At 42.6% G+C, this 16,486-nt stretch overlaps 2 protein-coding genes across 5 annotated transcripts in view; one reads left to right on the forward strand and one right to left on the reverse strand.

Moving 5' to 3' along the window:
* The window catches only part of LOC146966724 (zinc transporter ZIP12-like), a 201,537-nt gene that overhangs the window by 111,166 nt on the left and 73,885 nt on the right, over positions 1-16,486 (reverse strand). The window lies entirely within an intron of this gene.
* On the forward strand, positions 8,776-16,406 carry nsun6 (NOP2/Sun RNA methyltransferase 6). Of its 4 annotated transcripts, none has more exons than XM_085763328.1 (11): positions 8,776-8,886; positions 9,886-10,041; positions 10,136-10,233; positions 11,332-11,438; positions 11,867-12,020; positions 12,342-12,423; positions 12,607-12,726; positions 13,746-13,890; positions 14,006-14,151; positions 15,095-15,220; positions 15,313-16,406. In XM_085763328.1, exons 1-11 carry the CDS (start codon positions 8,812-8,814, stop codon positions 15,490-15,492), a joined length of 1,389 nt encoding a protein of 462 aa, XP_085619454.1. In that variant the 5' UTR covers positions 8,776-8,811; the 3' UTR covers positions 15,493-16,406. The 4 variants fall into 4 exon arrangements, with proteins under 4 accessions (XP_085619454.1, XP_085619455.1, XP_085619452.1 ...); XM_085763329.1 differs by having other exon boundaries at positions 10,139-10,233; XM_085763326.1 differs by having other exon boundaries at positions 14,003-14,151; positions 15,313-15,714.

A 16,486-nucleotide genomic window follows, 5' to 3' on the forward strand; every position in this document is an offset into this window, starting at 1 on the left:
AAAGCTAATGACATTTGGTTCGGATTTGGCACAGATCCGTTATTGATATTTTAGGTCTGGGCCAAATGCATACACATACAGCACAAAGAAATGGACGTTTGTCTTCAAAAAAAAAATTATTATTAGGTTTACATTAACCCAACCAAACAGCTCTCTTTGTCAGAATTACATGTACATGGACAGCTCTCTCTGTCAAGACTTATGTTCATTTAAAACCCTAACAGCTCTCTGTCAGACTTACATGTACATAAAAACACAAAACTCTTTGTCAGAACATGTACATAAAAACACAAAACCACTCTTTGTGAGAATTTCATACATGTAAAACTCAACCAGGTCTTTGTCAAAATTACATGTACATGAAAACACAAAACAGCTCTCTCTGTCAGACTTAAATGTACATTTAAAACATCAAACAGCTCGCATGCAAGCTGAGGCTGAGCACAAACCACAGAGCAAACATTACCTAGAGAACAGTTGACCGGCACTTAGTCACAAGCATGTCCAACAGTCCAGAATGAGGATATAGTTTGTTGTGACCAGTAGTCGAGTTGTAAAAAAAATTCAGGGGGGATGGTCAATTTTTTTCACCTTATTAAAAAAAAAGGGGGGGGGGGGTAGTGTAATTCATGTAAATTATATTATATAATTTATTATTATAAAATTATAAATTATATATAAATATATATATTTTATTATTATTATGGAGCTTCTCCACTAGTACCAACTCAGCTGGGCTTTAATTGATTTGCCATCTTTATACAGCACGGGTCTGGGGGCACTCCCCCAGAAAAAAAATGTGATTTTTTAACACATAAATAAGGCATTCTGGTGTACTCTGAGGAGAAAATAAAGGTAAAAGACAACATTGCTTCAGATAAAACATTTTAAAAAGCCCATTTAGTAGGCCTACTGACTAAGGTTCCTTTCATTGTAATGACAAGAATGGCTAAGTGTATGAAAGTGAACTCAGAACTGGTCTAGTGTAGAGCTGTGGATGGAGAGCAAAAACAAAACTCTGACCGAGAATAGTCACTCCTCGCGCTCATAGACGTTAGAAAAATGTAAACACACTAACGTCAGCGGGTCACTTGCAGCACCACGCCGGACCGGGCCGGTCCACTGACACACCGGCGGTCTGCCCCTGCTGGCGCGAGTCACCACGATTGCAGAAACTTCTCCCCTTTTCCGTGATTCGGAACCGCTCGGAACGCTATCTATCGCTAGAGTACAGATTGTCACCTTGGTTACCTGGCTGTTAACCAATAAAACACGGAGGAGGATTCTCGCTTCTACAACACTTCTCTCTGATTGGTCGTGGCGTCGTGCCTGTGTTGCATTCACTGTGACCGGGAAATTACAAAACTACCTTCTCAGTTAATGTGTGCTTCTGTTTAACTCATAGACGGTTTAACTCCGTCTGAGAAAACATCCTGGACCTGGGCTATAAGAAATGTTCGGGGCTAGAGCCGGGAATGCCCAGGCCAGGTGACAGCCTGAATATAATTATGGTTATGTCCAACATTTGATGTAAAAAGGGGATGGAGAGGGGGGATGGCATTTTTACAGGGGGGATGATTTTGATCGTTTTTATTTCAGGGGGGATGTCATCCCCCCCCATCCCCCCTCAACTCGACTACTGGTTGTGACTGTTGTCTACAGCCACCGCGCGGTCGGAGGCCAAATTAAACCACCTGATGGCATGGTGGTTGATTTCCATGTCTGTTGTCTTTCCCCCCAGATGGTTCTCGCGCACAGCCCCTGCAGTACATTAAAATAAGAAAAGCACACAAAAAGTTATGGTCCAGAAACCACCGACTCAACATTTTGATTTCTGTCACTTAAATCCTACAATGCAGTTTTGTATGAAATAGTAAACTACACTTGTATAAATGACTTTGGTCATCTGTGACATTTTTGTTGATAGGATTCAGAATTGTAAAAGTTTAAATGATCAGTTCAATATTGCATCAGGTGAGGGATTAGTCAACACTTACGTGTGCAGGGAATTGGCTCCCTCCCAGACCGGCCAGCTCTTAAAGTGGGCATGAACACTTCCAAGGCGGTTTCCAACATCTCATCAAGTGGTCCAGCCAAGCTGTTAAATTGTAGAGAAAATAAGAAGGACAATATTTTAACAAAGCTTTATGGAATTTGGTTAAACAAAGTGCAACAGAATTAAAACCACAGTTAACTTACGTGACAGTTTGGGTGGTCAGAGGAGAAGTGGTGGAGCAGGAAGTAGCAGTGTGATTTGCACTAGAGAAGACAAGAGAGGAGGGAAGGGTAGAGTTCTATTATTTCTGCTGGAGCTGGATGATGTTTCAAGTCTCTACATAGAAGGTGCCCATATGAAGTATATCTTCAGTATTAGGTCACAGAGTGACACAGAAAAAAACCCCACTATGCACAAGAGTGGGAAATCAGTTTTGTACGATATGCAACATATTAATCATGATAAAGTGCATAATTTCTATTTTATTGACTAATTTTGTGTCAGTTTCACAGAATCTGAAAAATAGAGAGGAAAACACTGAAAAGAGATCTCAAGGAAATTTAAATCAAATGCAACTGAACTTGGTTATTTGGTTACTGGTCGGACCAGTCCCAGCCTGGTCAGATGCACTGATGAAGCCTCTTGGATGAGAGGTGAAACGTCTTCCTAGACAAATAACCAAGTCCAGTTGCTTTTGACTTAAATTTCCTTGAGATAACTATGACCTGGACAAATGAGAATATTCACAGGCTTACTGAAAAGAGAGCAAATCATGAAATGGGACTTTTTAAAAACTCTGTGATGGTTTTTAAGAAATGAAACCACTGGCAACCACTACAATCCATGTATTAAGGGGGGAAATATTGATCAGGAAAACAAAAAAATGGATCTGTTTGACTATTTGGACTAAAAAAAATGTTTTACTGTTCTGGAAATAAATATGTGAAAACGAAGAATGAAAATCCAAGTATATGGACAAGTAAGTGAACATGCAAACAGAGTTTTCCAAAATCTCCACTCTGGCCGGAGTTTTTAGAAAGAATCGTTTTCAGGGCCGTTTGCATCTAAACGAAGGGTGCAAACGATGGTTAATGTCTCAGTTTTTAAAAATAATAACCGCGTACGTATAAACCATAGATGCCTATTATATTAACGTATAAACAGAGCCTCGGTTTTTTACTCTAGGCTAATTGTTGATAGACATCGGCCGTATCATAATCAAAACGGGAGGGATTTGACAGCTGACGTCCTGATGTTAGTTTGCTGCTGCTGTTAAAGCAGAAGTAAGTGATATATTTGTGTTAATATCAGACCTGCAAACTCCAGAGAGTAAAAAAGGTGACAAGGTCCGAAAAACCAAACCAAACTCCCCCCCAAGTTATGCTTTTTGGAGCGTTCCCAGTTAAACAGAGAGCAAATCTCTCATTAAAAAGACAGCTTTGAGAGAATAAGTACACCTCAATCAGGTGGGGTCAGCTGCAGAAAATGTTCACATTATTTGACTAAAAATTATGCATCAGTTTGGATGACCACATGACCTGTGGCTTTCAGCTTTCTATGATTATATTTAGCCTACTGTTTACAGCTGAGAATATCAGGTATTGTCCCCCCTCCATTAAATACAGTGCTGTGAAAAAGTATTTGCCCCCTTCCTGATTTCTTACTTTTTTGCAGATTTGTCACACAATGTTTTTTATTTATTTGTATAATATTTTGATGGGGCAGCCATCTTGGGAAGGTTTTCACCACTGTTCCAAGCTTTCTCCATTAGTGGATAAAGGCTCTCACCATGGATCACTGGAGCCTGGATGTGAAGAGTGAAATTGAACCAGCTTTCCAAAAAAAATAAAAAGGTTTATCAAAGTTAGTTCATGATTTAACAAGAGGGGGCAATTACTTTTTCACATAGGATCAGGTAGGTTTGCATAGCTTTTTTCCCCTTAATAAATGAAATCATAATTTAAAAAGTGCATTTTATATTTACCGTACTTCGGTCATCTTTGTCTAGGCTATTAAAAGTTGTTTGATGACAAATAACAAGTTTGAGTAAGAAATCAGGAAGGGGAAAATACTTTTTCACAGCATTGTAGCCTGGGGGTTGAAAATCACAGCACATAAAATGAGTGTCTATCACGTCTTTCCACATACGTTCTTCCTTCGCCTTTCAAACGGAGCAGAACCGGTCTGACAGAACACCAGCGGTAGAAGCAGGTATGGAGCTGTGTGCCGCGAACGTGCATGAAAAAACAAGCACGGCGAATGTGCAGCGCGCCGCGTGCATAACTCCCGCCTACATTGAAAGTGTGTGAGCAAAAGACGCTACAGCTGAATGGCCCCGATGCACACACACACGCTTATCCAAGGCGCCTGTCATCATAGTTTTCTGCGTTCCACCGATACATCAGATAACTTCCCGCGTGTCGTTTCAAAATAAAAGCTGTCCTATATGTTTATCAAGACTCTATCACCCCCCCCCTTTGAAAAACTCCCCGGTTCTGCACGATTCACGTAAACGACCCAGTTGACCAGAAAAACGGCGATTATAGCCGAAAGGCGACTAGTGTATGTAATATAAGTCTTAAATAGTTATATCTTCCGACAGCAATCACTAACATGTGTTTGGACCGAAACACGGGTCTGTCAGTCACTCTGCTCTGCTCTGAGCCGAAGAGAAAACATTTATCGTATCCTACAGTTTTTATCCAATGAGGAGAGAGAACGGCATGCAGGGCTGTGTGTGCAGCCAAGGGACGCCGTGAATGTGGTGACGTAGGGACGAGGACTGTTATGGTGCGTTCAAGGAAACTCGTATTTTTCCGACCATGAAGTGGTACCAGTTCGATCTGGTACTAGTTCACCGGTCAGAAGTTACGAGTGGCCGTTATAGTGACTTTCACCGGTAATACAGGTCGGAAAAACACGAGTGGGTTGCCTGAAACGCTACAAAGTCGTAAGTTGTGACTTGAAGCTGTAGCTAATTTACGATTTCAAAAGCCTGCCTGGAACGCAGCATTAGCGAAAACGACCGGACCGCGATAACCATGAGTAATTACAAAAACGTGCACACAGAAATAGTAATGTTTGTTCAATAATTTTTTATAGACTTAACAAACATCAGATTAGTCAAAACGGTTTTGGCAGCTCGGAGCCCCCACATTTGGTACCTACACCGGTGGCTAACGCTAAGTTACCAGGGGGTCATGCCTATGTTCCCACAGCCCTATGTTCCCTCAGCCCTATGTTCCCTCATTTCTAACTTTTGTTGTCACTGAAAATTAGGCCCTATGTTCCCTCAGCCCTTTGGTCCCACCATTGGTTGGGTTTAGGCAATGAAGAAAGGAGTTGGTTAAGTTTAGTAAAAAGACCAGGTAGAGGCTAGACAGGCCAGATAGGTAGAGTCCAGATAGGTAGAGAGAGTCCAGAGGGAACATAGGGCTGAGGGAACATAGGGCTGTGGGAACATAGGCACGCTCCCGTTACCAGTTAGCCGCTTGCTAAAATGTTACTACGGAGTGAAAATAAAGTGGTAAAATCCCCGGTTTCCACTACAACAGTCAAACTGAGTGAGAGAAAACATGAGACAAAAGGAGAAACTACCACTAAGTTAGTAACTTAGCTCCTGGAGCCACATTAGCATATCTTAGCCATGTTAACCATGCTACATGTCTGACAAGAATATAGTAGCTAGCTAGGCTATATTATACAAAAACGCTGCAAACAAATCCTTGATTAAAAAAAATGTATATACAACAACGCTTCTACCATTATTTTAATAGTGACTGTAGCCTACTTACCAAGAACTCCAATGACAGATGCTCTGCCTGTGTCCTGTCGCTCCGCAGTCCGCTCTGTGCTGCGCTCCCATCGAAGTGGTTAAAAAAATGGACAGTTAAAATTTGAAGTGATTAAAAAAAAAAAAAAAAAAAAGGACAGTTAAAAATTTGAATTTCAGCGCATCTGGGCTGCGGTGCCGAAACGGATTCGAGCCGAACGAATGTTTATGACTGTCAGCCAGCTGTCAACATGAGTCTCCACCCAGACTCGTTGCAAAGCTGGGTCAGAGGCGCTTGGTGATGTGACTGCTACGCGGATCTCTCGACTTGTAGCCCGATCCGGTGCAGTGTCTGCTGCTGTCTGGGTAATTTCTTCAAATTTCTCCAACTTCGGATATGGGGGGCCGAGGGGAGTCCAATGCAGAGGTTTGGTTGAAATCGGGCCAGTGGTTTTGGAGAAAATGACTGAGGCGATTTTCGAAAATCTTTAACCCCGTTACGTTCATCCGTGAGAACACCTGCCGAGGCGGTGTCGTCCACCGGACTGACCGGAGCTCAGACCGACCGGTAGCCGAGCTGCGCGCCGAGGAAATGTTCTGATTGAATGGGAATGAACTGCTCCGGCGGTCCGTCCGGGTCCGGTTCGACAGGTCCAGCAGTCCAGTATTGGTGAGTGACAGCATATTCATCATCATGCTGCCTTTATGAGCTCCCTCCTTGTTCTCATTTGCTCTGAGTTTGGTTTTTCAGCTTATGACTTCATTTAGACTTGTATGATTGCTGCATGGATCCCTGATGAACACATCAGTAACAACAGAAAGCACTGTGTTTTTTCTGGTGTGCAGCTTTTCTATGAAATGGTGGTGCGCCCCACCACTTTCTTACATGTAAAAACGCCACTGTATAAAAAGAGAGAGATTTGGTCCCCCCCAATGTTGACTCCATGGTTACGGCCTTGGATTGACTATATTGTATCAATCGCTCTGGCCCGCTCTGGCCCGGGTGATTCAGACAGAGCTGGATCAGAGCGATAGATATAACAGAGTGGCGACACTCCCATAGGACTCCGTTGTAAAAAATGGCGGGCCGACTTCCGGGTCATGGAGCCCTCAATAGTTCCAAACATTCCTCCCGCGGCGCTGGACCACGTCTGTTTCTATGGCTGCACAGCAAGAAACTACTGAGCTACGTTGACGAAATACCGACCAATTTTAAGTTATAAAGTGGTAATAATCTTTCCCAAGTACAGTAACCATGTTGACTTAACAAAATAAAAATTATTAGACTGATCGGTTCATTGAAAAACATTTATTTATTTACGTAACTGTGGTGATTTCAGTCCGTAGCCCAGAAGCAGCCCTGCTCACTTTTCATTCAAACAAACTAATGCCACTGCCACAGTTGTTAAATTTCATCAATGAGACCAACATTAATCTCTTAAAAATAATTTAACCAGCCAGCAGTAAACCTCTAAAAGCATGCGGATACGTTACTTGGCTCGTTTTCTCCGACGGGAGGACGGACGGTCGGCCCCGGCAGATCAGCTCAGTAGAGCGGCTGCTGCTGCTGTGACAGCCGCTGCCCTGGTCCCCGGTCTGGGCTCACACAGACTCTGCACTTCTCCCAGAACAAACATCGGTGCAAGTTCCTAACAAACGTTATGAACTGACCACAGACTCCGGATTAAACGGTGACTTTCTTGCATGAAAAAAATATTAAAACTGTGACGTGTTGACAGCGCTAAAGCCAGGTTTTGGCAGCTTTACTGCTGTGGCTCGGTTGCCGCAAAATGGCGATATCGATGCTAATTTCTGTTAGCCCGTCTATGAGGTTTTGCATTATACGTTAGCATTAAGCTAGCGGGCTTTATATTTAGTTGTGATACTGGCTGTGTGTGTGTTTTGAACGTTGTTTCAAACTGTGTGGGTTTCATTGAACATCTTTTATGCTTAAATATATATATTCCCGCTTAATATATTGCTTTACTCCTCTTCTTATGCCATTTTTACTGTAGGGCAGGCTAATCTTCACTTTAGAGTGACAAATAAAACCTTGAAGCAAGAAGATTTTGCCTTTTGTTTGAAAACTGACATTGATGTACATACAGTAATTCAGTAACAGTTGTAAATATACCTTTGTACGGTTTATTTTTTAATATTTACCGTCCAAAAGCAAGCTCAGTGCTGTCTGTCCCATAGCAGAACATGACAGCGGCAGCCTCGTTTGGAACTATTGGGAGCTACATGAACCACGTGACCGCGCTGGCGGCGACATCAAAGGCTGTCGCCACTCTGTTATATCTATCGCTCTGAGCTGGATACGTCGTCCACTCCTGTGGGGTTTCCTGATTGGTCGTTTCATACTACAGCACTTGTGACGTACGCGGAAATAGCCGTACCGGCCACGAGCAGCTAAATGTGAGTAGACGCCTGTCGAGTCCATAATATGAACAATATGGGCAGAATAAACGCTGTCATCAGACCAAACCTGTACGGTTATTTAAACAGTGCATTTATTACATTTTTATGTAAGAAGCCGATGAGTTGAACGGGACTAATGGTCGGCGATACGACCGGACCATGTTCATTAAGTATCACAAGGTCCATCCATCGAGATTATTCTGGGGAAACGACCCCAACACAAAACAAATCCTGGTATCTCAATACCTGCAATGTGTTATAATGAATTCACAAAGAGCCAGTGCTCGACGACAGTCATAAAAACAAAGGGAGGTTCGTTCTTTATCTCTCTCATTTACTACAGTGCTCCCATTGCATTTGATGTTTTTAACAGCATACTGTAGTATTTATTTATGCTGCTTTATACTCATAAAGTAAGTGTGTTTAATGTATATGTGCTAGCAATTGTAGCAATTATCACACACATAGCAGATCACATTATATACAATAGAAATGATAACATGACTTTTAAAAACTTTTAATTGTAAGTGGGTTGGAGGAATTTTGTTTATGAATCAAGATTTGTTTACTTTCCAGTTACTGACCGGAGGTTTTTCTTTGTACAGATTGAAGCAGGTTCAACATGTCCATTTTTCCAAGGATTTCTCTAAGGCCTGAAGTGACTGAACATCTTAAGAGTGTCTTCCTAAACAAGGAGGTAAGACTTTGTGTGTTCCTCTGCTCACTTCTGGAAAACAATAAATCTCTCATCATCAAAAGACCCCAGGAAGAATAGCTGCTGCGTGGCAAAAGCTAATGGGGATCTAAATAAACTAAACTAATCTAAATCATATAAATTAAACACTGCCTTCTCCTTCAATTGTAAAAAATATAACTTTTATGGCATCGCTAAGATTTTTAGAATCATGAGCACAAACTCTCAGCACCAGCTTTCAAATATCTACTGAATTTCACATCTTGTATTTTGTGATTGTCAATTTCTCTGCAAATTTTCACCCCACACAGAAGCCTAGTCTACCAATACTGTATACGTGCCCTCGGTGCTCTCAGTAGGAGCTGTAACTTTAGCTGTTTATTTATTCTGTTTAATATGGTGGAATGAATAATTTGTACCCTTTTTAAGATAACATATTCCTCGATGGTGAGATACACAGTGTTGCAGCAGCCAAGTGGACAGAAAAAAATAGAAGAGCATCAATTAAATATATATAAATAAATAAAAATAAGTACAAAGACAATAAAAAACAGTGGTAAGAATATAATAAAACAAATTGTAACATTATGTACCGGATTAATATTGGCTCTTTTGCATAGGATGTCAGTGCTACTGTGCATATTTTGATATTTTGCGTTACATGTGTAATGTTTTTATAGATAGATAGATAGATAGAACTTTTCATCCCCAAAAGGAAATCCCAGTACAGTTGTCCAGTAGCTCATAAAAACAACAATCAACACAACGTTGTGTAAAATATGTTCAAATAAGTGCATAAGTAGAGTTTAACTCAAAAATTAAAATAAAAAATGTCCACGCCACATTTTGGTCCTGTTGTTGTTGCAGAGGTAATGTGTGTGTGTGTGTGTGACTGAATTCACCACAGACCCTTAGTGGGTCCAGCCTCCTGTCCAGCACTGAGCCAGCTAAAATGAATTAACTGATCTTAATTTCATTCCCTGTTGCATTTGTTGCCTTCAGGTGTTGGCTGCAGTGGGTCACCAGGAGGCAGAAAGTCGTTTCCACAGGCTGCTCACATGTCTCTCACACCCGCCCTCATATACGTGTGTCCGGGCCAGCACCCACCTCGCCTCCCTGGAGGAGATCAGACACAAGTTAGGAGAGGAGCTGAAAAAGGTTGGGAGCAAAAGAAAATTGATCTGACTGGATTCGTTGTTGCTGTTTGTGGTCGGCCAAGTTGTGATCAGTATCGTTATTGTTGTTGTTGAAGCAGCAGATGTGCGGCTCATCAGCAGAGGAGCGCTCCCTTCAGATTCTCCCACACCCACGAATCCCAGATGTGCTTCTTCTTCCCGTCGACGGGCCGAGGTATGTGAGGAACGCTGCAGCGACGTCACATGGATCTGAATCTGATGAACACACTTGGCCTTTAATCACAACCTCTGGCCAACCGCTGGGCAGATGTTTCCCATGACCAAACCCATGTGGGATGTCACAGAAAAAAATAACAGAGACATTTGAAGAGCAGAGATGCACGTTTCAAGTTCAACTTTTTTTAAAATTCACTTACAGAAATTTTTAGTAGCAGCACAATAAATATGTGTTCTCCTTTTTGAGGGTGTTTGAGTCAGGTACATGGTTTTAAAGGGATAATTCAACATTTTGGCAAATTGGCCCATTGCCATAATCGCTATAGTCATAGCAGTAGGTTCGTTATCTTTATTTGTCGGTGTAAGCTATTTTTAGAACGGTGGAGCGGAGCGGCGAGGCTAAAGGAATTTCTTGGTTTCCCTCATCAAACTCATCAAATACACAATCCAACAACTCCAAAACACTGTTGTGGACAAGTTGTGACCTGCACATTCACCACGCTATGAGATAATAACAGAACGTTACGAGACAGAGTTGTTTTAGAGGTAAATTCATGCAAAACCGCTGATGCGAGTTGCCTTCAGGGACAGTTTTTCGGCAAGCAGTCTCTGTATTTACCTTGAAAACGGCTCTGTTTCGTAACGTTCTGTTATTATCTCATAGCGTGGTGAATGTGCAGGTTACAACTTGTCCACCAGAGCGTTTTGGAGTTGTTGGATTGTGTATTTGATGAGTTTGATGAGGGAAACCAAGAAATCCCATTAGCCTCCGTAGCGTTGCTCTGAGCAGCTCGCGGCACTGCTCCGCCGTTCTAAAAACAGCTTGCACTGACAAATAAAGGTAACGAACCTACTGCTATGACCATAGCGATTATGGCAATGGGCCAATTTGCCAAAATGTTGAACTATCCCTTTAAATTGATTTTTCAGGAACTACAGGTTAACTGAAGGTCATGTTATGTGTCTGAGGACAGTTCTTCATGACTATTGTGGTCATTCGCTGTTGGAGCTGGGATCAGTCTATCAGCATCTGGAGTGCACGGTGCAGTTCACACAGAGAGGGTGATAGATCTCCTCTTCCTCTTTCTCCCCTCAGACCCGTGAAGCAGCTCAGCTCCGAGGTGGTGGTCGGGGCGCAGTGTGGCAGCGCCGTACTCAGAGGAGCTCACGTTTTCGCCCCGGGGATCCTCGCCAGCCCCAAGTGTAAGAGTTGTTAAAGGGATAATTCAACATTTTGGCAAATTGGCCCATTGCCATAATCTCTATAGTTTTAGGAGTAGTAAGTTGTGACCTGCACATCCACCACGTTATGAGATAATAACGGAACGTTACGAGACGGAGTTGTTTTCGAGGTAAATTCATGCAAAACCGCTGATACGCATTCCCGTCGGGGGCAGTTTTTCGGCAAGCAGTCTCTGCGTTTGCCTCGAAAACAACTCTGTCTTGTAACGTTCTGTTATTATCTCATAGTGTGGTGAATGTGCAGGTCACACCTTACACAACCTACTCCTAAAACTATAGGGATTAGGGCAATGGGCCGATTTGCCAAAATGTTGAACTATCCTTGTATGCGTGTTTATGACTCAACAACACAGCAGTTTAACCCTTTTTCTTTTTTTGTTGTTGATCAGATATGAAAGCGGGAGATGTAGTTTCTGTCTTCTCTGACTTGGAGGGAAAGTGCACCCGAGGAGCCACGAGCTTCCAGGGGAAGAGGGTGTTTGTGGGAAATGGAGTCGCTGAAATGGACCGGTCCCATATCTTCTGCACAGATGAGCCTCCCAAGTATGTAGATGTACATTTTTTGTAATATATGTAGAGTGCAGTCTACCATGGTGTTGTACTTAGTCATGAGCTTCAGTGTGATATAAACAGAGTGAAGATCATTGTGTGATACAAAACTCTGCCCAGATAGTTCATCACAGTTGCTCTTAGTCTTAAAAGACAACTCTGTAGACGCGTACCAGGTACAGAAGTTCACTATTTAATTTCTTTATTATAGTGACTGCATGTTTAATAACAAGATAAATGTGCAGAGTTAATTGTGTAGTTTAAAATTCAGAAATCAGTAAAACTAAGTTGCTGTTTTTTTGATTTTCTTTTTAGAGGTATCGGCATTCGGATGAAGGAACCACTTTACCAGAGTCCGTCCTTCGATGGCGTTCTTCCTGACCTGGCTTTCCTGCAGGTATTTCTTCTATTATGACCTATAAGTAGAATACTGTAATTATTAGATGCATTAGTGTCAGAATGATGAACAAGTTCGCTGACAAATGCTAATGTCAGACTTTTATTAAATTGTGCTGTAGCTTTTAGGACCAATCAGGGAACAAAAAAACATGTTCAAGTAATCCACGCTCGATGTCTGCAGAACCTCCCGTCTGTGGTGGTGGGACACGTGCTGGGGCCTCGTCCCGGAGAGCGCATCCTGGATATGTGCGCGGCCCCCGGAGGGAAGACCTGCCACATCGCGGCCGTCATGGGGGATCAGGTACAACCGCCCGTCATACATACGGTTTTATAATTTCTTTTTTTTTTAAGTATATTTTTTGGGCTTTTTAGGACAGCTGTAGAGAGACAGGGAATGGGGAGACGGAGTGGAGGAATGACATGCAGCAAAGGGCCACTGGTGGAATCTAATAGGGGCTGCTACGGCGAGGAATATAGCCTCTGCATATGGGGCGCCTGCTCTATCCACTGAGCTAAACAACGCCCCTTTGTTTTATCATTTAAAGCATTGATCTTCCTGTGTGTGAAGGAAACTTCACCAGAAAATTCAAAAACATTATACCAAGTAGTAGAATCCACAAAACTAGTGCAGATCTAACCTACGGTGGCCCCTCATACTTTAAATTAACAATACAAAAACAGAAAACTACGGAAGAGCATTGGGGCCAAAAACTGAGATTTTTTTTCTTTTTTTTTTAAGATTGAAGAGATTTAACAGTTAAAAGTCAGTTTCGGAGATAAAAACTCGGAATTTCAAAAAAAAAAATTCAGAGTTTCTCAATTTCTCTCAGAATCATGTTGACGTCATAATAAACCCAACAGACTCACTTTACATTCAGACACCACCAACAGGTAGCATCTCCACAACTTTAAAGTCAAGAGACTGTTGTGTCCCACAGTCCTTTCATTTCTTTTACAGAAACACTTCTGTTGTGTTATATGTAGCCAACTTGATAAAGTTGTTTTCTGAATTTGTAGCACATTTGTTTCTTTGCATGTGTTTTCTTAAAGCAGATATCAGTGGCACAGCCGTTTCGGCTAATGCTGTGTTCAAGGCAGGCTTTTGGTAGCGTTCCAGGTAACCCGTAGCTCGTGTTTTTACCGTCCTGTTGTCTGTGAAGCAGAGCAGAGTGACGGAGAGACTCGTGTTTAGGCTGAAATACTTCATGTAAGTGATTGCTGACGGAAAATAGGACTATTTAGGACTTATATTAACAAAAACATTCCACTGATATCTGCTTTAAGTTGTTGTTGTAAAGACTGAGCGTCTGTCTCCCACAGGGCGAAGTCGTGGCCTTGGACAGGATCCGAAATAAGATCGATCGGATTCGTCAAAACGCAGAAATGCTGCGTCTGCGGAGCATCAGAGCTTATTGTTTCAACAGCACTCGGGCTGTGAGCAGCGAGCCGGCAGACACAACTGAAGGTAGAGGAGGCGGCTGTGAATGTGTCGTGTGTGTGTGTGTGTGTGTGATCAATCCCAGGACTCAGCAGAGAGAGATGACAACACACATCACCTCTGCCTATGTTCACACCAGCAGGACCTCCGTTCCCTCCTGAGAGCTTCGACAGGGTCTTGCTGGACGCCCCCTGCAGCGGACTGGGACAGAGACCCAACATGGCCAGCACCTGGAGCCTCAAGGAGATCTGCTCCTACCAGCCTCTGCAGCGCAAGTTACTTCATGCTGTAGGTTTGAAATCTGACATGACGTCGGTGATGACTCCCTCCGGCCTGTAGGTGGCGGCATTTGACAGTTAAAGTCGCATCTGAAAGGGAAAATCCAACATATCTAAATGATATTTACAGAAGTTTTTTTTTCCAGACTAACTTTACTCCTGACATTTTGATTTAGACAAAGGATGTTTTGTATAATTCTGCACTTATTCTGAATGCTGAAAAAAACGTGACTGTTTGTATTTTATTTTAGAAAAACAACTAATATCGTCTAAAAGATGTTTTTATGGGACATGTTCCTCATATTTATGGCTGCTTTTTGTGTCAAATGTACATAAATGTAGACCAAGAGAGAAAAGCATGAGGATTGCGTTTCAGAGGGTGATTTTTTTTCTTTTTCTTTTTTTTGGCTTTAAGTATGGCTACTGGATGGATTACCACAGGGAGATTAGAGTCCAGTGCAGAGGACATAATTTATCCCAGTGAAACACAGTCCTCCATCAGCCTCCACCAGCATGTCCTCAAGGTTATTCAGCATGAATAAGAAGAAGAGGAGGAAGTAGGAGAGCCTTTCTGTGGAAGATATGTGTAGCAGTGCTTGTCTCCAACACACATTGCACTTAAACCTGCAGTAACTGATTTTCTCAGCTACTTGAGGGCAGCAGAGGCGAGATTTATGCTTCACAGGGAGAAGTGTTTTCTGTTTTTTTCAAAATCAGATTTGGAGGATGAGGACTGACTGGTTGGTTTGGCAATGGTAACATATGATTAACTTCCCTGAGTGTTTCTGTGGCGGCTTCCGGAAAAACAGCAGCAGTGAGTGTTTTAGAGCAGTGAGGATGAAGGGCGAGGAAAGATTGAGGTGATAATTGTCTGTAGTTAAAAATGTCTTCATGAGTTGATGACACAAATGCATGAACAGGAGACGGTGTGTGTGTGTGTGTGTGGTTTGCAGGCGGTGCGGTTGCTAAAGAAAGGCGGCGTCCTGGTGTACAGCACCTGCACAGTGACTCTGGCGGAGAACGAGGAGCAGGTAGCCTGGGCCCTCAACACCTTCCCCTGTCTCACGCTTCAGCCACAGGTACCAATCACAACACACAAACACACCCAGAGACTTAAAGAAACCTCAGCCCGACACTTCACGACGCTTCACTGTTGTCGTCTTTTCTCAAGGAGCCCCACATCGGAGCAGAAGGCATGCTGGGGGCCGGCCTGTCACCTGAGCAGCTGCGCCTCCTCCAGAGGTTCAGTCCCGAGCTGATCTGGGACCAGACGGAGACGGCGGCTCCCCTCCCCTGCCGAGCCGACAGGGACACCATCGGCTTCTTTATTGCCAAGTTCCTGAAAAACTGACCGGAGGGCTTGTTTTCTCTTACAGGCCTCACACGAGGCTGCAGACGGGAACAGTCGTGTTTATATTACGACACTCTGTGTGCTTTGACGGACCAGTGTTGACAAAGACGCTCACTGCGCCGTTTACAGCATCTGCCTCCCAACAGCTGCTCTCTAAAACTGCGGGCCATATAGGGATAAGCTCTATAAACACCGAGGGCAGAGAGAGAGAGAGAGGGAGGGAGAGAGGGAGGGAGGGGGGCACGTGGGGATGGAGACTGAATGAGTATTGGCAAATGCAGCAGTGCAAGCGTTGCCATGACAACAGTGACGACACAGCTGCCATGGTGACAGTGGATTCGCTGGATCCGAGAGCGCGGATCAGGAAGTAGCGTGAGGAAAGAGGTCACGAGAGGTATTAACAATTTAGTGTCTTTTAGCGGCGGACGAGTGGAGCGGGACGTTTAATTAGTGTTTCTGTGCTCGTGTGTGAATCACTGCAGTCACCAGAGGGAGACCACTCACACCTCTGCAACATGCAAACACAGGTCACAGAAGTTTTTTTTTGTCTGTTTAGTCATAAAGATGTTGGTCGAAAAACACATTACAATCTCTTTAATTTAAACGTGTCTAAACTAACGTGTCAAAACAGTTTGATGCTTCTAAGCATCATATAAAAGGTTTATAACTCTCTAGATAGTTAAGTTATTATCATATTATAATATATTTGATTTAATTTTTATCATCCTAAATAAATATAAGAACATTTAAATATGGTTTGTCAATGTGGAGCCAATTTAGATACTTCAAAAACTATAGTGCTGGATTATATACATGAATATTGTATTAGTGTTACTATAAAATTTTAATTTAATCTAAAAAGTAACTAATAACTACAACTGTGAAATGTTGTGGAGTAAAAAGTACATTTCTCAGAAGTATAAAATACCAAGTGCAGGTCCCACAAAATGAAGAAATGGTGATATCTCCTATGAAGTTATTATTTATATTACTA

Source organism: Trachurus japonicus, chromosome 20 (assembly GCF_045865225.1).
Source record: "Trachurus japonicus isolate A0001 chromosome 20, Traja_1.0".
In the NCBI taxonomy this organism is placed as follows: domain Eukaryota; kingdom Metazoa; phylum Chordata; class Actinopteri; order Carangiformes; family Carangidae; genus Trachurus; species Trachurus japonicus.